We start from the raw sequence: 23,627 nt of genomic DNA, 5'->3' as shown, positions 1-23,627 counted from the left end.
CGCGGCCATTGAGGCATTTAACGCTAAAATCGCGATCAATCAGGCTTTTTAACATTGTTCTCTATGGGAAAATCGCGGTAATCGCGGGTACCCGATTTTGATGTACCCGCGATTTACCCGCGATGCCGCGATTACCGCGATTTTACCCGCGATGCCCGCGATTTCAATCGTGGGCGCCGTTCTAGGTAAAGAGTACCGATTTTTCTCCTGTACTATGCAGAATGCTTTGTCCATACCATGTTAGTGGGTTTATCTCCTGAAATATATTCATAAACTGTATTCCCTAAGTTTACACCTGTTAACTGACTCATTGCTGGCAGAACTACATAATGACGTAATCTTCCTCTTGTGGGTATGGAGCTTATTTAAGATCCTCTCCATATGTATACACCTGACAATAGCCTCAAGCTGTAACGTTCGTTCACTTGGACAGAAATATATAAGCTAATATCCAGCATTAGGTAAATTAGGGATTGTCTGTACCACACTGAGAGCTCTGCTAACATTCTAACTTCCTGTCTCTGGTCCCCCTAACTTCCTGTCTCTGGTCCCCTTTCTTCACGCCTTATGCTCTGAGCTTTCTATGGTGGTTCAGGACAATCCTGGCTAAGGATTACCTCATTAGCAAGGAAGCCTGAGAGGGCATTCAATCCTTGACAATATTTAAAGAAAATCTGAAATATCAGCGGTTTTTGCCTAAAATAGAGAATTCACGTCCAGTCTGTTCAATGTTTTTCCAACTTTTGGAAACCTTAGGAAAGTCTGTAAAGATGTGGATTGGTGAATCCGCCTTTTTTTTTTTCTTTAGGCGAAAATAGTCTCTAATTCAGTGGTCTCCAACCTTTTTCGGGGCGGGAGCTACTCGTGACAAAATAAACCGCCTGAAGAGCTACTAAAATAAAAAAAAATAAAGAAAATCTGCATAATAACAAAAAAAATGCCCTTTACACATTATGCCACACACTGTAATGCTCCAGACACAATATGCCACACACTGCAATGTCCAATATGTCACATACATACCTCCCAACACTGGAGGTAGAGGAGAAGGGACACCTGCACGTGCCGAAATTAGGGGGTTCACCTACTATCGTGGAACGCCTGGGAGTCTACATCCCCCATTTTTTTACACTGTGGGGGCATGGTCAGTGCTCTAAGAGCTGTAGCCACATATGGTGCGGCCAATGAAAATGGGGGTGTGATACACATATGCCCCCAATAGTGCCAGATACACATATGCTCCCATGGGGCCAGGTATGCCCCCACAGTGTCAGACACTGATTGAATAGGTCCTGGCTGATCTTTCCGACTATTGCAAATATGGCCTGAATTGAATACCCCCCAATATTGTAAATCAGCAATCAGATCACTGTCTATGTGTCTGTACTGGGCAGTCCTGGCTTTCATCCTGTAGAACCACCAACCTCTTCAGTAGTTGGGCTGCGTGCGGTTCCACTTGAATATGCCAATTTGCTGATACTATTAGCTGTATGCCTGTGACGACTGCTGACATTCTCTCCAAATTTGACATTCTCCTGCCCATCTTTTTGCAGTACCAACATTCTATTTACCATGTAACGGTTCGCTTTACTCCGGCCAATCGGCCAAATCTAGTTTATTAATTGGCTACTGTATTTTCTGTGAGACCATTGTAGGTACAGATTCTATATTCCCTCCAAGAAGAACTTCTACTTTGAATACTGCTCTTAGAATGTTCTTGTAATTCTATTCGGCTGCGGAACGTGGCGACCGGTGTTGGGATTAATACCTGGACATTGCTTGGTGGGATTATTGGCCGGACAGGTTGGTTTATCCCATTGTGTTTACCGCCTGCTAACGTTCTGTAGTTCCTGGACTACTCTGCCGTGATACAGCAATTCGAATGGAAGCAAATGCCCTATCAACACCCCGTAAGGAACCGTTCACAGGTTTTATGTTAAGTTTATGGAAAACTGCAGTGAAAAGGAACCTGGATTAGCTATTCTGTTATATACGTTGGCTTGCAATGTAGATTGACGTAAAGGATTGTTTTCCTTGATACGCTCTTGGCAAACCATTCATTATCTACCCTCCGCTCACATACAAGTCATCTGTATCGGTTACAGCGCTGAAGTTTTCTAAGAATCTCAAGAGGAGATACTTTGGACAGTCTCCTCCTGACATCTGGTGCGAGCGCCTCTCTGCGTCACTTTCCCCCGGGGCCTGAGGACCTGCTAAATTTCAGAACATTTTGTTCCAGCCGTCTGCTTTTAAATGTCCGAAGCGAAGAATACTACGAGGGGGGATGGGGGTTAGACACGAGAATCCTTTTCACACTAGCATATTCCTATCCTGTACCTAGAACGTGTTGTGATCCGTTGGATCTGTGCTAGCCGTAGTGGGGCGCGCAGCGTGATTCGCTAAACACAATGACGCACCTGGGTTTGTTACATCCCCAACCAAGTTGCGTTTCAGTATGTCTTTGGATTATGGGAGTACATTGGACCACTCCAAGGAAACCCATTCAAACCTAGAGAACATATAAACTCCACACACATGCTGTGCTTTCTGTGAGAATAGAACGTATGGTTCCAGTGTTAAGCCAGCAATGCTAACCATTGTGCCACTGCCTGTTGATATTCTTCCTCAGTGTTTATTGCATGTGAATAAATGTAATAGATTATTCCTTCTAGTTTCCTCCGTTTACCTAAGGCAGGCATGTCCAAACTATGGCCCCTCAGCTGTTGTGAAACTACAAGTCCCATCATGCCTTGCCACAGTAAAAAATTACAAATATTGAGCATTGTAGTTGATGCTCCCAGGCAGCCGGTTTAAAGGGGTGTACACACGCATAGATTTACTTTCGATTTGGTTTCTATTTCCCCAATTCCACCCCCTTTCAAATTGGCCTCTGCTTTCCATTCGATTTCACATTCAATCGGCACTTTTTCATTCGATATTGATTTTGATATCTAATTCGATTTGCATTCAAGGCACAAGTGTACACATTAAATTTTACGGGATCAAATTCGATATTTCCTTGCCTGCAGAGTCTATTTTTCTTTTCGATTATAGAGGAAATGGGAGCCCGCATCGAATCGAAAGCATCTTAAAAAAACTATCAATTTCAATTTGCTTTCGATTCGATTTTTGCTTCTATAAGAAAACCGGTACTTATGTAGTAACTGGGCTGCCGATTTCTAAATCGGGTCGGATCGGGAGATCGCATCGCATCGCATGCGACCATGCGATTCGATGCGATGCGATGCGATGCGATGACCCGATTTTTCCATAGGAATCAATGTTAAAATGGACTGAGTCCATTTTAACATGGAATTCAATGGGAAAAATGGGTCCTTTTCATACCCCTACTATCCAAGTGGGCATGGAGTTGGATATAAACCTGTGGCGAGCGTAGCGAGCCACCGAGCCCGAAGCGTGGCGAGCGAAGCGAGCCCCGCGAGGGGACGAATACCGTCCCCTCGCGGGGCTCGCTTCGCTCGCCACGCTTCGGGCTCGGTGGCTCGCTACGCTCGCCACAGGTTTATATCCAACTCCATGCCCACTTGGATAGTAGGGGTATGAAAAGGACCCATTTTTCCATAGGAATCATTTTAACATTGATTCCTATGGAAAAATCGGGTCATCGCATCCGATATCGGATGCGATATCGGATGCGATGCGATGCGATATCGCATCGCATCGCATCTGATTGTATGCCTTAACTTAAGGCATACAATCAAAAAATCGGCAGCCCAGTTACTACATAAGTACCAGAAAACCTGTGAAAACCGAAGCGTGTGTACACCCCTTTAGAAGGGTCACCCTAGAGAATATAAGGTGACATTTGGGGCTTCACCGGCCTGGCTTAAGCACGGTCCTGTAAAGAAAGATCTAAAAAGTTTGTGATTGGCTCCTGTGCCAGGGGCACTGAAAATAAAACCTCACCACCTGGCAAACCCTGGATGAGGACAATAAAGGCCCTTATTCTGATCTGTGCGGCCAGATCAGAATATGCGGCCAGGACCGTGCAGGCGAATCCCCGTCTTCCATACGGATCACCACCTCCGTCCGTACGCGGATATGTGGCGGTCCGCATGAAAGTGGACGGGGATACGCCTCCTCCATCTTGGGAGCAGCCCCTGCATTCGATGGTCGCCGAACATCGAATGCAGGGCCGCACGCTCCACCAGCGCCCGCCACCCTAGACCACACGGACACTTGTCTGTATGAAATCATGTATGGGGGCGGGCAGCTGACATCAGGCGATGTCAGATGCCCGCCCCCTACACATGCGTCACGGCTTCATTACCATGCATACGCCCTGCGTTTGCATGGGAACGCCCATGAAACGCGGGGCGTATGCATAGGGTAATGAGGCAAAGTAGCCCCTCACGCCCCTCTCCGCCCCCTGTGCGGCGTCTAAAGAATAGGTACGGAGAAACCGCCTGCACATGCGCAGAGTGACCTCTGCACATGCGCAGTCGGAAACCATCGGCGGTCCGACCGCATGCGGAAAAATCCGCACAGAGCAGAATAAGGGCCTAAATGCTCATGCCATACACAAGGTTTGAGGTGATTCGAGTTGACATTTGTACCACACGTGGTCCTAGATCCCTATCCGAAAAGAATGCAATTAATGATTTTTCTGGCTCATTAACTTGTTGGAAATAAACACGGCAATTAGGCGTCCATGTGATTACATTTAATGGCTCATTGAGAAATGTATTTGCTCGAAAACAACTGCGATCAGTTCGGTATAATTAGTGAAGTAAAACATTTTGTGTTTTATTTTTCTTACAACGTTTATTACAGTATCATCCTGTGGTTTTTCGGCAAGTATCCGGGAGATGGTCCTGTTACTTCTAGCTTTGGTATCTTCCGTACGACCCATCTGACCATGTGCGTGATGTCACCGATGATGTCACTCCCTTATTGCCAGGCTGCAGTAAGGCATGTCCGACTGAAACCGTACTTCCTCGCCTATAGAATTCTGTAGGAGATCTAGCTGTTTAATTTTAAAACCTCCTTCAGGATCAAGTTCTATAAGGGCTTATGCATATAGGTGCGTGCTTTGTGCCTGTGTTATTACCGGCCCGAGCAATCACCATGTTCTGATATTGTGTCTGCGGTCAAGGACCCCTGTGTTTCTGCATGATGCTTCCTGTGCTGGGGTGCAGGGCAAGCCTGTATATGCCCTAACTTTTTAGTGTGTGGGACTTGCTTTGCAGTCCTTCTCAAACCTTCTGAGGCCATTTGTGTTCTCTTTAGACCTGGGAGACGTGTTTTTTCCCCCCTTCTTTCTATATGTGCCAAAAATCTGTCATAGTCTAAACGTGAGGCAGCTGTGCTCAGCTCCTATGCGACAGAGACTGGGCGCCAGATGTATCAAGCTTCAAAAAGTGATAAAATGGAGAGTGATAAACAGCCAGCCAATCAGCTCCTACCTGTCATGCTACAGGCTGGGTTTAAAAAATTACAGGTAGCAGCTAATTGGCTGGCTGTTGATCCTTCTCCATTTTAAAGCAGTGGGAACTAACATCGCTTTCAGCACCCGACAATGTGCATCACCTACTATAAATACCCCCCCCCCCCCCCTGCTAACGTATGCCCATAGCTCAGACCCCATTACTAGTTTTCAGGGGATGACCAAACATTGGGGCAGATGTATTAAGCCTTAACGAGATAAATGCAAGGTTGATAAAGAGAGATAAACGTCCAGCCAATCAGCTCCTTACTGACTTTTTTTAAACACAGCCTGTAACATGGCAGTTAGCAGGTGATTGGCTGGATGTTTATCTCTCTATCACCCTTATACATTCATCTGGCCCATAGGCCCTTACTCAGATCTGATCGCAGTACAAATTTTTTGGGAAAATGGGCAAAACCATGTGTACTGCAGGTGGGGCAGATGTAACGTGCAGAGAGAGTTAAATTTGGGTGGGGTGTGTTGAAACTTAAATCTAAATTGCAGTGTAAAAATAATGCAGCCAGTATTTACCCTACACAGAAACAAAATAACTCGCACAAATCTAACTCTCTCTGCACATGTTACATCTGCCCCACCTGCAGTGCACATGGTTTCGCCCATTTTGAGAACAATTTTGTACTGCGATCAGATCTGAATAAGGGCCATTGTGTGGGACTGGCTGATTTGACAACATGAGTTTTTCACAATTTTTTTTTTTTTATCGATTTTTTTTTTTTTTTTTTTTTTTTCAACTTTACTATCCAAGTGGGCATGGAGTGAGATTATAATAGTGTGCCCGAAGCATGGCGAGTCAAGCGGTACACTTATACGGTGTCCATGTCGACAGATACCCAAGAAAATATTTTCATGTAGACCTTTTCCATGTTGACCTATTGCATGGCAACCTTTTTCATGTGTCGGCATTTTGCATGCCGACCAATAGTGGGCGACCTATTGACTGTCCACCCATACATGTAAAAAAACTCTGTGATTGCCTCTGTGTATGAGTGAGAGAAAGATGTAGTTTCACTTGCTGCCAACAGATGGCAGTGTATCAGACACACAATTGGACACTAGACATATATAGATGATATTTGTTGTTTAGCCAGTCTGTCACACTAACCCACTCAGCTCCCCCTCTCTTATGGGTGAGTAAGGCATAAATTACCAAAGTTTCATATCCCTCCCCCCGTGTTACCTGCTTGTTGACCTGGGCAAGCCTGCGTTCCAGGCCCCAATCAGGCAGAAGGGTAAAGGTGCCCATACACGCTGCGATTATCGCATGCGTTTTGTTCTTTTAAAGTACAAAACGCATCACATGTGCGATAATCGCACCGTGTACCTGCGGGGATGCAATGCGCGTCCCCCCAGGTACAATATTGTAAAGCACAAAAAGTATCTGCAGGCAGAACTTTTTGTGCTTAATTGCATCGCATCGCATCAGTAGAGGAGTATATGTGATGCGATGTCCATTAGTACCTATTAACTTTAAAAAAAAGTGGCTAAAATCGCATCGCACCCACAAAGTACAGTACATCGCATCGCATCCACTTCAAGTGCCAAAATCGCATGGCAGCTTGAAGTACAAAACGCACAGCACAGTGAAATCGGTGCGTGTATGGGCACCTTAAGGCTTCCATTAGCCCAATTGCTGTTGGCTAGACAATGATCACAAGATTTGGGTTCATCGTTATCGTATCATATTTGGCATTAGTTTAGCTGTCTGTTGGCCCCATGTTACCGGTCACCGCACTGCTTAGCCCCACTTAGTCTTGCCACCATTGCTGCAATATATGATGTTACCTGATGCTAAGTATGCTGCCTTCTTTTCTCTCTCTTGTCCTGCAGATCTCAAGCTGCACCTCCAGAGCACAGACTATGGGACCTTTCTGGCCAATGAAGCCTCACCCCTCGCTGTGTCCGTCATCGACGACAAGCTGAAGGAAAAGATGGTGGTGGAGTTCAGACATATGAGGAATCAGTCATACGAGCCGTTGGCCAGCTTCATGGATTTCATCACGTAAGCCGCCAGATTTTCTTCCCAAGCAGCATTTGGGGTCCTGACTCGTATCTAACCTTGACCCTCTTCATTGCACTGTACCGCACACCGATTCCTGTTTCAGCCACAGACAAAGGAATAGTTGATATGATTTGGGGCATAATTGTTACCTCGTGACTCGATCTGCTGGCCGTTAATGTATACCATGCTTATGCTATGTCCTGAATACACCTCCTCTATGCTCCAGTGCTCACAGGCAGCTGACTCTGATTACACTGCTCTGGATTCTATTCTATAAACGTTCCACCCCGAGCGTAATGCTCACATATAGCATGGTAGATACATTGATTCAGTGATCTGTTTACAGCTGGTCTTTGTTCTGCCATTAGTTGTGTAGACCATTGACTGGGTACGACTATTGCATTAGCCATGTCCTTAAAAGTTTCAGACTTTTTTTTTTCCTCCCATGTTCGGTAATGTCTGGGGATGTGATGGTTACATGAAAAGATTTATAGAACCATGAGTAATTCCTTTGTCGTCCGGTATAGCTTTCTGTCTGTATATATAATATCTAGAATCAAAGATGCCCTCATCATTTCCTGTATGAATCTGTGATAAGGGAGAAGTGAGCCAGAGGAGAAGTGTGCCATGGCAACCAATCAGCTGCTCTGTATAATGTTGTATTATGCAAATTATAGATGTTACTTCAGTGCTGATTGGTTGCCATGGGCCACTTCTCCTCCTATGGCTCACTTCTCCTATCACTGCTTCCTATATCTACCCCTGAGTTTCCTAACTCCCACCTCTTCATCAGTCTTCCCTAAGCTCTGTTGCTTGCCCCATCTTGGTCTCTGCTGTGCTTTTACAGTGCTGCCCCTCTCGCTGGCTCCCTGTGCTCTCAGTCTCTTCCCTACACCTCCCAGCCTCATTACTTACACTCATTCTCCTTATTGAGAGTCGCCTACTTTATAACCAAGTTCCCCAGGTGCTCCTGATTGCTGCAGTGCCCAACATTTCACCATTTGACATTTATCTAGACTTCATTCATCCTCTTAGAATGATTTCCGTTCCTTCTAGCTTACCACCTCTCCACCTCTCTTGTCAGTCTCTGCCCTCTGTGTCTCATCCATATCACCTATAGAGTGTAAGCTTGTGTGAGCAGAGATCTCTACCAGCTGTCTTTTCTACATAGATATGTTAATTACAGACTGGAACTATTGGAATTTATATGAGGTCTCTGAGTCTGCACGTATGTATCCTACTGTACGGAACCCTTAGAGAACTTTCTAAGTGAAAGATCATATATAGGGGTGATTCTGTTTGGTTTGCAAGAGCAAACTCCTACTTTAATGGACAAAACCATGCTATACTGCAGGTGGGGCAGATGTAACATGTGCAAAGAGTTACATTTGAGTGAGGTGTGTTTAAACTGAAATCTAAATTGCAGTGTAAGAATAAAGCAGCCAGTATTTACTCTCTTTGCACATGTTACATCTGCCCCACCTGTGGTACAGCATGGTTTTGTCCATTAAAGGAGGAGTTTTCTTTTGCAAACCAACCAGAATCGCCACCATATTCTCTTTAGGGCCATACACTTCATTAAATAAACCATACTGTTTCGCATATTTACTCCATACCCCTCCATATAGGGGACACAGACGCACGGCGCCATGCTGGCGCCGTAAAAGTACACAAGTACCTTTTATGTCTTACATTTATAATTAGTGTGTAACATCTGGACTCTTGTCACTTATCTGTGTCCCTATTGAAGCTTTTCATTACATGGTTCCTGATTCCGATGTGATTGGAGGTGGCATCGCTCCTGCTTACTCCGTAGCAGCAGTGACGCACTAGTGTGATGATACAGCAGCAGGCGTCTGACTGCCAATCACAGGTGTTCTGCAGCCCTAGTGCTTCCAATGACACAGGACCCGCATGACACAGTACAGGCCCGGCTGTACTTTACCGCATTAGCCAAACTGCCATGGGGACCTGAATCAGGCCCACTGTCTGTAGCTCAGAAGGGTTGCTCCGATGTTGCTTCAGTACTTCTGTGCATCCAGGCGATTTAAGTCCTTGCAAGAAGGAAAAATCTCTGCAAGGACCCTCAAAGTGCGGAACCTCCTCCATAAATGCACTTTTTTGGTTCCCGCTAGCTCACTTTAAGTAATCCTATGTAAACTTGCATGCTGCAGCTGCGCTCTCTATTGCACACTGGCGCGATTACCCATAAAACACTGCATCTCTGAGGAGCACAAACATGATGGTTCCTGCCTCTATGTCCTTACACAGCAGTATGCACAGGATCCTATCATTTGTACGTTCAGGAACTGTGTGCTGTCCCCCGCCTATGTTATGTAAGTGCAGATGTAAGCTGGATGCTTCAACTCCTGAGCGGGTCAGAGCCAATTGCTCTGGTTAAGGATCTAGTAAGTGAGCTGCATTTCCCACAGCTTGGCAGGCAATCTCCATCTGGCAGAACTTCAAGTTATTCACTGACAAAAGTTTATAGCTGTGGTTCATAATTAGCCGCAGTTACACAGCCCTGCTCCTGGCCCAGGCAAGTGTCCTGAGTAGTGCGCCCAGTGCCAAGTTTTTGTGTGTACTCCTAGCACTGACAAGCTGTGTGTTCAGAGCCATTTATAGCATAGACAAGCATTATGAAAGCTTTTGGGGTCAAAGTTACATGTGTGGACAATGACATAGAGTAACTGGAGCTGTGCTGAACAGTCTGTCCACGTGTGGCCGTGTTTTGGGGATCCTTAACCACCAGGCTGCGCATGCTTTTATTGTAAGTCAGGGTGGGTTGAAGTGTGATCTCGGCTCCTCACTCGGGATCTAGCATTTAAATGGTCTGCCCACTGATTTCCAAGTCACCAGTCATTGGTCTAAAACAGGCCTGGCCAATCTGTGGCTCTCCGTTTTTTGCATTCTTTAAGAGCAAAACTGGCAGGGCATGCTGGGACTTGTAGTTTCGCAACAGCTGGAGAGCCACAGATTGGCCAGGCCTGGTCTAATCAGGGTGGCAGTGACCTCATCGCTCTCCTCGACCAACACTTAACAATGTAACTTGGGATCCTTACCCCATACACTGTCGGACACTAATAACAATAAAGAATAGGTTTGAGTAGTTGTCAGTCCTGTCATCGCAGTCATGCGTGTTACAGGTGACATGGGCCCCTCAGCCGTGACTACATCATCAGGCAAATGTGGCAACCTAATTTTTATCGGGGTACAAGTTTCTAATAATTCAGGGTGTTTTACAAATGATGCTTGTCATATAATCTGTGAACACACAGAGACCTGTCGGCAGTTCTGACGTTCAGCTGGGCAGGCATTTGAATTTTCCCGCCCACGTATGAAGTACAGCCAGTGTACGGGCTTTCAGCGGAACACCCGGACACACAGAGAGATGTGCGGCTAGATCTGCACACATATTAGGCAGCTGAGCCTGCACGATGTGTGAACTATGTCATTTACAGACCTATCTCTTGTATACATCCACTGACCCGCTCACGATATATCAGTTGTAAAGTACTTCCCAAAAACGATTTATTACAGTGACCATGTGACTGGCAGTGGGTGGAGCTATGTGTTACAATGGCGAAAGGTGCTTGCCTGTACCGACAATTTGTCATTCTATCCCTCTTTATACTAAACGAGCCATTCCCAACCTCTGTCCTCAAGGCACAATAACAGTGCAGGTTTTAGTCCTAGCCATTCTTTAGCACACATGGTTAAATCCAAGTCATTTTAAGTCCCCTGTGCACGGATATTGTGAAAACCTGGACTGTAGTGTGCTTTGAGGACAGACAGAGTTTTGGAACACCAAGCGGTGTACGTTGGCAGATGTCAGCTGTTCCATATTGACCTTTTTTCGTGTCAACCTTTTTGGCCATGTTGACCTTTTTCATGTTTTGAATTTCTGCCTTTTGACCTAGACCCTGTCGACCATTCATACCATAACCAGTTTCTTTATAGATGTCTGTCAGGTTTCTCTGCCCCTGCTGGTAGCTGTGATCACTACACCTCGGGACATCTGGGACCGTTTTTGTGACCAAATCGAATTCTCTCTGCACATGTTACATCTGCCCCACCTGCAGTGCGCATGGTTTTGTCCATTTGAGAAGGAATTTGCCTCTGAGAGTGAACCAGAACAAGGGCCTATGTGCATCTTGTTCTCCATATCATACACGTCTAATAGAGGTGTGGCCCCTATCCATGGATTCCTCAGACTTCAGCCAAATGTAAAAATAATACATTTCCGTCGACCTGGCCAATTGCATGAGAACTCGCACTGATACTTGCACCTACTCCCAACAGCAAGGCCCCTGTTACTCTAATGCAAGATCCCAAACAATGGGTGTGGCCCCCAGTTGTGCTATCCTGCCAAATGTCCTTCTCCCTTTACTGGACTTTACTGAAATCCAACATGGTCTTGAGCGTGACGGAGCTGATGACGCCTTTGCCTGCTGATGGTTCAGTCTACACAAACCTTTGCTTCCCGCACGTATAAGCTGAACCATAAATGCATTCCACCTTCAAGATATCTCCATTGTGGTATGCAAGTATTCCAAAAATACGGAATTATCCAATTCCAAAATAATTCTGGTTCCAAGTGGTCTAGCTATGGTAGAATCAACACGTACAGGCATTTCGTTCTGGAGTTCCGGGGGTATGTTTTCTTGGGTTGGGAACATTTGGTCTACAGCATGACGGTCACTAGGTCAACATGGTTCTAGGTCGACAGGCCGTTGGTTCGACAATGTCTAGGTCGACATGTGGTTTTCACTGTTTTTTTACCTGGATGTCAACACAGTCGACATGGACGTTTAAAGTGCGCTCGCGATGCGTCGTGCATGGTGCCTTGTTACGCTTGGCACACTATTTTATTCTCCCACCAGGCACTAGTGGATGGTAGGGCATGAAATACTACCTGTCGGCACATGTCGGCTCAAAAAACAGTGGCAAACCCAATGTCGAACTAATGACCTGTCGAACTAGAACCTAATGGTGTCGACCTAATGACTGTCGACCATCATACTGTAGACCAAATGACCGCATCCCGTTTTCTTATGATGTCATGGGTACGAAATACGGTGTTAGATAGAATTATGACACATCCAGCATAGTCCTACCTAGAACTCTGGGATGGGCAACCTTCGGCCCTCCAGCTGTTGTTGAACTACACATCCCAGCATGCCCTGCTACAGTTTTGCTATTTGGCCATGCTAAAACTGTTGCAGTGCATGCTGGGATATGTAGTTCAACAACAGCTGGAGGACCAAAAGTTCCCCATCCTGGTTCTATCCATCCCTCCTGCAACCCTAACCATCACCAGTCCACCCTACCGCAACCTTACATTACTTCTAACCCTAGTGTCTAACCCAGTACTTGTCGTTATCCTCACTGCATCCCCTCAAGGTTCACTTATTGCATGAAAGTAAGTACGAAAGTGTATTCCCTGCTGTTGCTGTATCTCCCATGTGTAACCTGTCTTCCCCTATTGCATCTTGTTTGGCCACTTCTATGTCCAGTGGGGCTGTGGTTCTGTAGGGGATCTCCCTGGCTTGACCCTCTCAGATGCATTGACAAAGTATGTTTGTGTGTCTGGACAAAATGACCCCCAAGGTCACAACGTTACCATCTAATATCTACAGTTCTGATAGGTTCCTGTAACACACAATGCATTGGACATGTTTCTCTCTATTCTCTGTTAAATGCAAGGCATGTTGTAATTCCCAACAGTGCTGTAAATTGTATGCCTCCGCTAGCTAGCAATCCTGGGATGGACCTGGCATTGTAACACCCCCCTCCCTCAGTTATTAAGATGATTTGTAAGCTATTAGCTTATTGAATACACTGGGAAAGAATAAGCATATATTTAAAGTTCTGGGATGTTTATCTTTTTTAAACCCATTGTCTTTCTAAATTTCTCTGCTTGGCAAACAAAAACTATTTGGCAATACATACTTATTAACCTTTCTTAGCTCCAGCATATTGTGTTGTGCTGTACTCCGAGCTTTTGCATGTAATGGGATAGCAGAATGTGGTCAAAGGGCAGACGAGGCTCATGAAGGGGGATTTCAATACCGCTGCTTAATGCATCATGTGCCATGTGACTGGGGTTGCCATGGTAGCTCAGTCTTAAATCATGAATAGCAGCCGGAAAGGAGGTTTGGTAAAACCACATTCTTACTGCCTGCTGGAGGTATTTATGTTTTTTAAATTATCATTTTTTTTTTTTTTTGTGTAAATAATGATTTTTTTTTTAAATGGGAACACTGCTTTAATTTTCCCTAAAGCTGCTACATTTATAGATTTTTCAATCAAGATTTCAACAAGAAAAAAGTCAGTTAATAACAGAACCTTGTAGTGTGCTCCTTGCTTTGTAGTTGTGTTATAGACCAGTTTCCTTGCATCTATCCCACAGGTTCTCAAACTCGGTCCTTAGGACCCCACACGGTGCATGTTTCGCAGGTCTCCTCAAAGAACCACAAATGAAATAATTAGCTCCACTTGTGGATCTTTTAAAATGTGTCAATGAGTAATGAGTGCACCTGTGCTCCTGCCAGGTGACCTAGAAAACAGGAACTGCATGGGGTCCTGAAGACTGAGTATGAGAACCCCTGATCTATCCTATAGAACATCATTGTATATCACTGAGCACTAATGCGGTGTATTGTTGCTTACATTATTTTGTAGACTATTGAACTGTGTGTGTGTGTGTGTGTGTGTGTGTGTGTCCTGAACAGACACGAATAACAAATCTGCACATTGAAAGCAATAGTGGGAGTCTCTTTCCTTTTAGTGTATCTGGTCCTTTGGGGAAAGCCGATATGCCGCCATTAATGCAGGAGGCTAAGTAAACGTCCGCGATTTCCCAGGTTGCCTGGCGCGTACGTGTGCGCACCATGTGGTTTATTTCACATGTTGCGGTCGCTGGGAACATAGTGACTGTTGCTGAGATCTGATCACCCCCCTGTGTAAATCTGTCAGCACTAGCCCTAGTAATACAGTGCTGGAGATGTGTACAGCCACAGGCGGAGATGAAAGGTAGATAACAATCCTTTACGAGGTGCTTTATGATTTTCCATTACCCCTGCACATTATAAAAGCACGCTTATGGAAAGGATTAAACAATCTCATAAAATAATGCAACTGAACAAAGGAAAAACATTTTTTTTTTTTTGCCTAATTTTAGTTATTGACTTTTTTTTCTTATTAAGGGCCACAAACAAAGCTGCAGCCCTGTTCCTTCATCCTTTCATAGCACTTGGTTAGATAAGGGGTTGCTGTCCTAGCACTTGGTTAGGTAAGGGGTGGCTTTCCTAGCACTTGGTTAGGTAAGGGGTTGCTTTCCTAGCACTTGGTTAGGTAAGGGGTTGCTTTCCTAGAACTTGGTTAGGTAAGGGGTTGCTTTCCTAGCACTTGGTTAGGTAAGGGGTTGCTTTCCTAGCACTTGGTTAGGTAAGGGGTTGCTTTCCTGGCACTTGGTTAGGTAAGGGGTTGCTTTCCTAGCACTTGGTTAGGTAAGGGGCTGCTTTCCTAGCACTTGGTTAGGTAAGGGGTTGCTTTCCTAGCATTTGGTTAGGTAAGGGGTTGCTTTCCTAGCACTTGGCTAGAGAAGGGTTTGCTTTCCTAGCACTTAGATAAGGGGTTGCTTTCCTAGCACTTGGTTAGGTAAGGGGTTGCTTTCCTAGCACTTGGTTAGGTAAGGGGTTGCTTTCCTGGCACTTGGTTAGGTAAGGGGTTGCTTTCCTGGCACTTGGTTGGGTAAGGGGTTGCTTTCCTAGCACTTGGCTAGGTAAGGGGTTGCTTTCCTAGCATTTGGCTAGAGAAGGGGTTGCTTTCCTGGCACTTGGCTAGAGAAGGGGTTGCTTTCCTAGCACTTGGCTAGAGAAGGGGTTGCTTTCCTGGCACTTGGCTAGAGAAGGGGTTGCTTTCCTGGCACTTGGCTAGAGAAGGGGTTGCTTTCCTGGCACTTGGCTAGAGAAGGTGTTGCTTTCCTGGCACTTGGCTAGGTAAGGGGTTGCTTTCCTGGCACTTGGCTAGAGAAGGGGTTGCTTTCCTAGCACTTGGCTAGAGAAGGGGTTGCTTTCCTAGCACTTGGCTAGAGATGGGGTTGCTTTCCTAGCACTTGGTTAGGTAAGGGGTTGCTTTCCTAGCATTTGGTTAGGTAAGGGGTTGCTTTCCTAGCACTTAGATAAGGGGTTGCTTTCCTAGCACTTGGTTAGGTAAGGGGTTGCTTTCCTAGCACTTGGTTAGGTAAGGGGTTGCTTTCATAGCACTTGGTTAGGTAAGGGGTTGCTTTCCTAGCACTTGGTTAGGTAAGGGGTTGCTTTCCTAGCACTTGGTTAGGTAAGGGGTTGCTTTCCTAGCACTTGGTTAGGTAAGAGGTTGCTTTCCTAGCACTTGGTTAGGTAAGGGGTTGCTTTCCTAGCACTTGGTTAAGTAAGGGGTTGCTTTCCTAGCACTTGGCTAGAGAAGGGGTTGCTTTCCTGGCACTTGCCTAGAGAAGGGGTTGCTCTCCTGGCACTTGGTTAGGTAAGGCACTTGGTTAGATAAGGGGTTGCTTTCCTAGCACTTGGTTAGGTAAGGGGTTGCTTTCCTGGCACTTGGTTAGGTAAGGGGTTGCTTTCCTAGCACTTGGCTAGAGAAGGGGTTGCTTTCCTGGCACTTGGCTAGAGAAGGGGTTGCTTTCCTGGCACTTGGCTAGAGAAGGGGTTGCTTTCCTAGCACTTGGCTAGAGAAGGGGTTGCTTTCCTGGCACTTGGCTAGGTAAGGGGTTGCTTTCCTGGCACTTGGCTAGAGAAGGGGTTGCTTTCCTAACACTTGGCTAGAGAAGGGGTTGCTTTCCTAGCACTTGGCTTCAGAAGGGGTTGCTTTCCTGGCACTTGGCTAGAGAAGGGGTTGCTTTACTGGCACTTGGCTAGAGAAGGGGTTGCTTTCCTAGCACTTCAGTTAGATATGGGAGGAGTGTTATTCTACTTGCTAAGCTTCGGCTTCCTGAACTTCGGTATACCGTTGTCCATCTTCTGACTGGCAGTGACACCCCCGGAGTCCCGATACCAACCTCTTTATACAGTACTTATGGCTTATTCCTTCTCTAAAGAAATGTAACAGTCAGAAGTAGTGACTGGAATGTCCATGGCTTTGGATCTGGAATGGGCTAATCAGAGTGTTAGGATTCCTGAGATGTGACGCCAATCACGGTCTGCCGCCACTTATGTCTGCAGAGTTTATTTTCTTATGCAGCAGAATTTTACCTCCTGCGTTTTGTTTATTTTGACAACTTCGGTGCCTTTCGTGTTGCATTTCCCCTAACTTCTCCGCTGAGCAAATAACTCTACACATGATAGAATGCAGGTCCGCACCCATGGCATGGTATCAAATATATCCACTAGCTTTCTGGTTATGGGGCCATTTAGTTATTCCTTCTATATTGTTAGGCAACATGCTTTTGTGTGAAAAGGATACTTATGTGATGTGCAGTCCCGTGTGCTTCGGATTGGAGCCCCCTAGATCTCTAGTGCTGTACTAAGGATGTATCGGTGCTGGATCCTTGGCTGGGATCACATGAGATATAGTGCATGCAAAAGGGCTGCATGCGATCCTGACATCCTGGAACTATCTGTGCAGTTCATGGGGGTAAGCTGCTGCTTCTCTCCCATTAATGTATGGGGACCTTTTAGATCAAACTTTTTAGCCCATTATTGTTTGAACGGAGTGCTGCTTTCCCACTGTAATGACCCGGTATTTGTAAACGGGTCTTTAAACGGGTAAGAGCCATAAAGACCCTTCCCGCTGCAGCTCTTAAAACGGTAAATTGCCGTCTAAATACCGTTTTTGTCACATTCACATTGTACCCGTTTAAACCACAAAGCAACCCGTTTAAACCCATAGTAAACATGGGCTGTCATATTTCTTGCCCCACAGGATGTGGTGTGTGCAGTCATCAGCCAATCATATTCTTAACCTTTATTATTACTAAATAAAAAACGGTTTAAGACCCTTTGATCACTGGCAAAAAACGGCTCTTAAAATGGGTAAAACACTGCTTTTTACCCGTTTAACAAATAACGGTATTTGTTAAACAGGTAAAGCAACCTGGAGCTTTCCCACTGCAGCTCTACCCGCTAAAAAAAATGGCAAATTACCGTTTAAGAGCTGCAGTCGGAAAGGTGTATCATTCTACATATGACTGGTACCTTGATATTGGATTATATTTCATATTTATTTATTAAACCACAGTGTAAATGTGTTGCTTTCTTTGCCCCGCCCACACTGGGATATTGTCCCCTGTGGTCGTCTCTTTGTGTCAGCTTTGGCTACACATTTCTTTTCTCCCGGAGTCTATCAGGTGAGGTCAGTGAGTATGAGATCCTGCCCTAACCACACACTGTCCTCTCCTATCGTTTTTATGTCCTGGTATTTGGGCTTTACTGTATAATAAAATGCCTAGTAATATACTGTATACTGTGTTGGAGAGTAGACTATATAGTCTACTGTCTAGATTTAACCCTAGTTTTTCATATAATTAGGCCTGTACTATTCAGCGTGATCTCCTACTTCTGGGCATAGGTGTAATTTCATAGAGAAAGAACGACCTTTATGTAGAATATAACTTTACAAATGCAAAAGATAATTACATAAATAATTAGTTAATGACAAATAGAAAATTACATAAAAGTTGGTTTAACTAAGATGTTAAAGGGTGGTGCCGGATCGGACCACGACTTACAGGGGTTATTCTCCCTCAAGTACAGGAGGGGGAATAGAATTGTGGTGAACCCACAAGGGGCTTCTTAGTGCTTGCCCCCTGTCGGAATCCTGACTATCGGGAGGTCATACTACACCCGTTAAAGGTACAGATTGTGCATATATCTGCTGTATAATTTAAGTTTGGGAGGAATTTTTGATATAGGTAAAGCATTGGATGTTCTGGGGACAGGAGCCGGCGTGGTGACAGTGAGGTCTACTGAGTGCTTGGAGTTTCCATTACTCTTTGCTTTGCTATGTTTCTTAGCTTCCATTGACTAAGCCAGAGGGTCTCCTACTCGGTCCTCAGGACCACTCGCAGTTCACGGTTTCCAAGTCACCCGACAGGTGCACTCATTACTCACTGACACATTTGAGAAGATCCACAGGTGGAGCTAATAATTATCTCACTTGTGATTCTGTGAGGAGTCCTGCAATACATGCACTGTGTGGGGTCCTGAAGACCGAGTTTGGGAACCTGTAGCTTAAGCTGATAAGTCTACTACAAACCATTCCATAGGCCAGTGGTTCCCAGACTTTCTTGAATCACAGGGCCCCTAGGAGTATCATCATTTGTCACGGCACCCCTAGGATAAGTACGTAGATGTGCATACCTGTCATCCTCAGGTTTAGCTATGTGGTGGTGCACAGTAGTGCGTCGTATTGTTCACATGTTGTATGATTGACAGCTGCTAGCACTGGTGTTGCCTGTCACTGACCCAAAAAAATGGTTTAGTTCTGAACCATAAACCGAAGGCAACCCTGCAAGCATCACGCGGCTGGTGTGGGTTGACAGTCAATAGGTCATTATTGGTTAATGCAAAATTGTGAATTTACCAAGGCAAATTATGAACTAGGCGCTGATGTGAGGTGCTACTCTTAATATAGACTAAGCAGCTGCCTTGGAGTGATTATAGTTAATCACTAATTTAATACATAATACAACAGCAGAAAAAAGGCAATGTAAGTATGCCCTCTTCTGGTCACTATTGTAATTTTAACACTCCTCCTTTGTGATAGACAGATTACGGCAGTTCATAGTAGTTAAATTGATATAAGCGCAGTCTCACCACTTTAGTTTGGGATTATTTCCAGACTTGGGTCCATGGTCCTCACTAGTATGCTGAGATGTATTCGTTGGTAGATTGAGCAACCGCTGGAGGAATATCTAGAACCTTGTGGTGCTTCCCAATAGATGGTGTCCTTTAACAGGATTAGGTGTGTTGATCTTGCCAGTTGTTTTGCCAATGCAAGATTTTTGTGCACCGGAGTCTGCCTGGGGATGGAGGTCTCAGGAAATCTTTAAGTGCCAAGAAGGGGTTTAGCTGTCCCACCAACGCGTTTCGCTGAGTATCAGCTTTTTCAAGCTATTTTCAAAAAGCTGATACTCAGTGAAACGACAGGTGGTAATAAATGAAACTAGTAAAAAGTTACAAAACTTAAATAAGTTACTTAAAATATAAGTAATTACTATCACTTTGGTTTCCAATCTACAATCCTCATGTTTCAGTTGTTTCGTTAACTGATAAATCCGGGAATGTTCTCTAGCTGCGGTTCTCTGGCTGCGGTTCTCTGGCTGCGGTTCTCTAGCTGCGGTTCTATAGCGGTTCTCTGGCTGCGGTTGTCTGCCTGTTCTCTAGCTGCGGTTCTATAGCTGTTCTCTGGCTGCAGTTCTATACCCATCTTTTACCTATCCGTTCTGTATCATTACTGCACTCCACTTCTTTAGAACCAAGGTAATTGCTGTTGCCATGGTGATAAAAACTCTAGAACCAGCTGCATCTGCACCCATAGTACAATAATCCTGCTGTATTAATTTGAGAGAACATCAGGGATTTAATAAATTCCTTTTAGCTCCCTTTCATGTACAATGCAAAAAAACAGTGTTTCAAAGCTAGAGTAGTAAGCCGTGCCCTCTGGAGCTGTGTAATCAGATATAGGGCACCCCATCACACGTGGGTGCCACCTGGCAGTGATAAAGGTTAAAGTTCCCAGTGTAAATGGTGCCTGCCCAGCTTTATGGCCATGTTCCGTCACAGCGTTTCCTTCACACCGCAGTTGTTCCTGTAACCTCTCAGTGTTCTCAGTATAGACCATGGAGTGCGGAGGGCTTTGTCCACTCCGCAGTTCTGCACGGTCAGCTTATCTCTCTAGGAATGGATAATATCCATGTCTGCGGCTTAGTGTCAACAAGCACAAATGTTCCTTTCAGATGTTTATGGAAAAATAAACCCTGGAAATACACATGGCTTCAGTCCAAATGCTGACATGGAAATCCTGGCTGTGAGAAGGGGTACTGGCCGGCCCGGGACTTGTGCTTCCCAGCTGGGCGGTGTCACTTTATGCCCTGTTACATACAGGTTCCACGAGTGTAGCTGCTGCGTTCCATGTGTTCCCTGTCTGCTGTGTCTGCCTCTCGCCGTCCACATTAACTGTAGTTATGGTATGAGCAATTAGAAGTAATGTATAATATAATATAGGGTCCTAGTGTTCTGTAGAGCGGTGGCCACATTCTAATCTGTGTTTTGTTTTGAGACCATCTGTGGCCAGCTCCAGATGAAAACTTTAAAGGGAAATCCCTCCATGCGACCCTCATGTCCCCTTTTTTTCGTGTCTACAATAGCCACGCCAACCTTTTTGTCTATGTCGATCATTTGGCATCAACCTATTGACTGTCTATCAAGACCAGGGGTGGCCAAACCGGTCTTCAAGATCTACAGTACCAATGGTACACAGGTTTGTGAGCGACTCACCTTATTGATGTCACTGGGGGGGTTGTGTGGCAGAGTGGCGGCACCATCGGACTGTGGGGGAGGTGGCAGTGCTTGGAGCTGCCGCTGCCTACTCCCTAATAGTGTGAACGGGACCAGGGTTGCAGGCTCTGGGCTACTATTCACACTGCACAGCAACATGGGTCAGAATGCCAGGTTGGTGGATAGGGATTTTTTCAGATGGCCCTTTCACATCGCACAGTGACCCGGGTTATTTGTGCAACATGAAAGGGGTCCCGGGCTGTTGCTTGGTCAACCCGTGTTGAGGTGCGTTGTGAAAGCACCACATCTTATATCCCGGGTCCGCCAACCCACCAATTAATGGGTGACTCGGGTTTAATGTGAATGCACTGGACCCGGGATTGCATTTATAAACGTGCTGAATTCATTCCTACTGTAGATCCACAGGTTGTCTGACATACATGACCTGTTGGTAGATCTTGGGCACAGGTTTGGCCGCCCCTGCTGTAGACCCTATCGACTGCATACCCTAGTGCCAAGCCCAGTGTGCCTAATCTACTGCACACCTGCACATACATAGATACAAGCTTTTATATAGTTCCAGCGGTGTTGAGCTACAGGTAATCTGTATTATCTGGCTGCCACTAGGTTTGACCATTAGGTTTGTGGACCTTACTGTACTGCGTAACTGGAGCAATCAGACGGCGCACTGCGCAGGTTTGTACATGGAACCTAATGTGCAGGGAGTGGAAGTGATGGAGCCGGCCAGTGTATTCACCTTTCTCCACCTCTCTCCATCAGGTACAGCTACATGATCGACAACGTTATCCTGCTGATTACGGGGACCCTGCACCAGCGCTCCATTTCTGAGCTTGTACCCAAGTGCCACCCTTTGGGGAGCTTTGAACAGATGGAAGCTGTGAACATTGCACAGACGCCGGCAGAGCTATACAATGCCATCCTGGTTGACACTCCGTTAGGTAACATCTTCATGCTAATCTAATTTTCTGACATTCTGACAATTTTCTGACATTGCATCAGTCACCCTTTATGTGGCCTTGCCTTGTGTATTTAATGCAGAACCTAGGGTTGTGGTGTGTGATCCTTAAAGCTGTCAAATAAAAACTTTGTGCAGTGTGCTTTCATTACAGTACATCCTGTATTGTTCCTTTGTACGGCGCTGCGAAACACCTGTGGCGCCTTATAAATAAAATTATAATAATTAATAATAATCATCTCTAACCATTACATGTTTGCTTTTTAGCTGCATTTTTTCAAGATTGCATATCGGAACAGGACCTGGATGAAATGAACATTGAAATAATCAGAAACACACTCTACAAGGTAAAGTGCTAGCCACAGCAGGGACATAATGGTAACCAGGTACAGATGTAACGCTGGGGTATTCCTGTACAGCCACAGCAGGGACATAATGGTAACCAGGTACAGATGTAATGCTGGGGTATTCCTGTACAAGCCACAGCAGTGACATAATGGTAGTCGGTTACAGATTATAATGCTGGGGTAATCCTGTACAGCCACAGCAGTAACATAATGGTAGCAGTGATCGCGAAAACCCCAAAAAATGATGGGTCCCTGGGACCCCTCACTTAGAAAAATCGGGGTCTTACTTGACCTTTTCTGGGTCCCAACGGAATAAAGCCTCCTCTCCCCTTCCCCAGCATGGCACATACAGAAGCCTCCTCCTCTCTTTCATATGGCATATACCCTGAGCCAAGGGCCAGCATGAGCCTTTTTTTTTGTTTGGTAAGCAAACATAGATTTGGGCACCCCAAAACTGTGGCTATTGTGGGTTGGGGGGGGATCAATTGGCAATTTGCCCACTCACATAAAGCAAGATACACATATACTAGAAAGGAATAGGGACATCTGTGCTGAAGCAATCAGGATTGTAAAAGTAATGGCAGCAGGAACAGGAGGGATAGGGTTAGTGAAACCCAGCAGAGTCTATAGGCTCCTCTGCTACAGGCAGAGCCAGGAGGAGGTGACAGTGACACACGAGAGCAGCACCGCGAGGTAGGAGAGGAGGAGGGAAGTCTGCAGCCCGAGTCCTGCTAGCAATAAATCCCCTTACATGACACAGCCAAGCAGCCTGCTAAATGGACCACGTGCCCCTCTTACCTCTACTTCCTGCTCGGGTCTGCTCCGTCCTCACTGTCACACCTCCCTGGTTCTGGCCCCCAATGCTGGTTTCAGTTCTTCATGCTCCATCCTCACACCAGCCGCAGGGGACCCAGCCATTCATAAAAAATGAGTCCCTGGTGCTCCAAAGTGGGTAAAATACTCGCTATAGCGAGTATTTGCGAACCCTGGGTAGTCAGGTACAGATTATAATGCTGGGGTATTCCTGTACAGCCACAGCAGGGACATAATGGTAACCAGGTACAGATGTAACGCTGGGGTATTCCTGTACAAGCCACAGCAGTGACAGCAGTGACATAATGGTAGTCGGGTACAGATTATAATGCTGGGGTATTTCCGTACAAGCCACAACAGTGACATAATGGTAGCCAGGTACAGATGTAACTCTGGGGTATTCCTGTACAGCCACAGCAGTGACAGCAATGACATAATGGTAGCCAGGTACAGGTTATAATGCTGGGGTAATCCTGTACAGCCACAGCAGTGACATAATGGTATCCAGGTACAGATGTAACGCTGGGGT

At 45.6% G+C, this 23,627-nt stretch overlaps 1 protein-coding gene across 1 annotated transcript in view; it reads left to right on the top strand.

Moving 5' to 3' along the window:
- The window catches only part of ATP6V0D1 (ATPase H+ transporting V0 subunit d1), a 64,319-nt gene that overhangs the window by 21,709 nt on the left and 18,983 nt on the right, over nucleotides 1-23,627 (top strand). The window contains exons 2-4 of the mRNA XM_083164902.1: nucleotides 7,298-7,469; nucleotides 21,743-21,921; nucleotides 22,206-22,285. Coding sequence (XP_083021028.1) covers nucleotides 7,298-7,469; nucleotides 21,743-21,921; nucleotides 22,206-22,285 — 431 coding nt within the window. The remainder of the gene's footprint in view (nucleotides 1-7,297; nucleotides 7,470-21,742; nucleotides 21,922-22,205; nucleotides 22,286-23,627) is intronic.

Source organism: Crinia signifera, chromosome 11 (assembly GCF_055691185.1).
Source record: "Crinia signifera chromosome 11, ASM5569118v1, whole genome shotgun sequence".
Classification (NCBI taxonomy): domain Eukaryota; kingdom Metazoa; phylum Chordata; class Amphibia; order Anura; family Myobatrachidae; genus Crinia; species Crinia signifera.
Note: the sequence above shows the minus strand (reverse complement) of the source record. Positions and strands in the feature narration are given on the sequence as shown.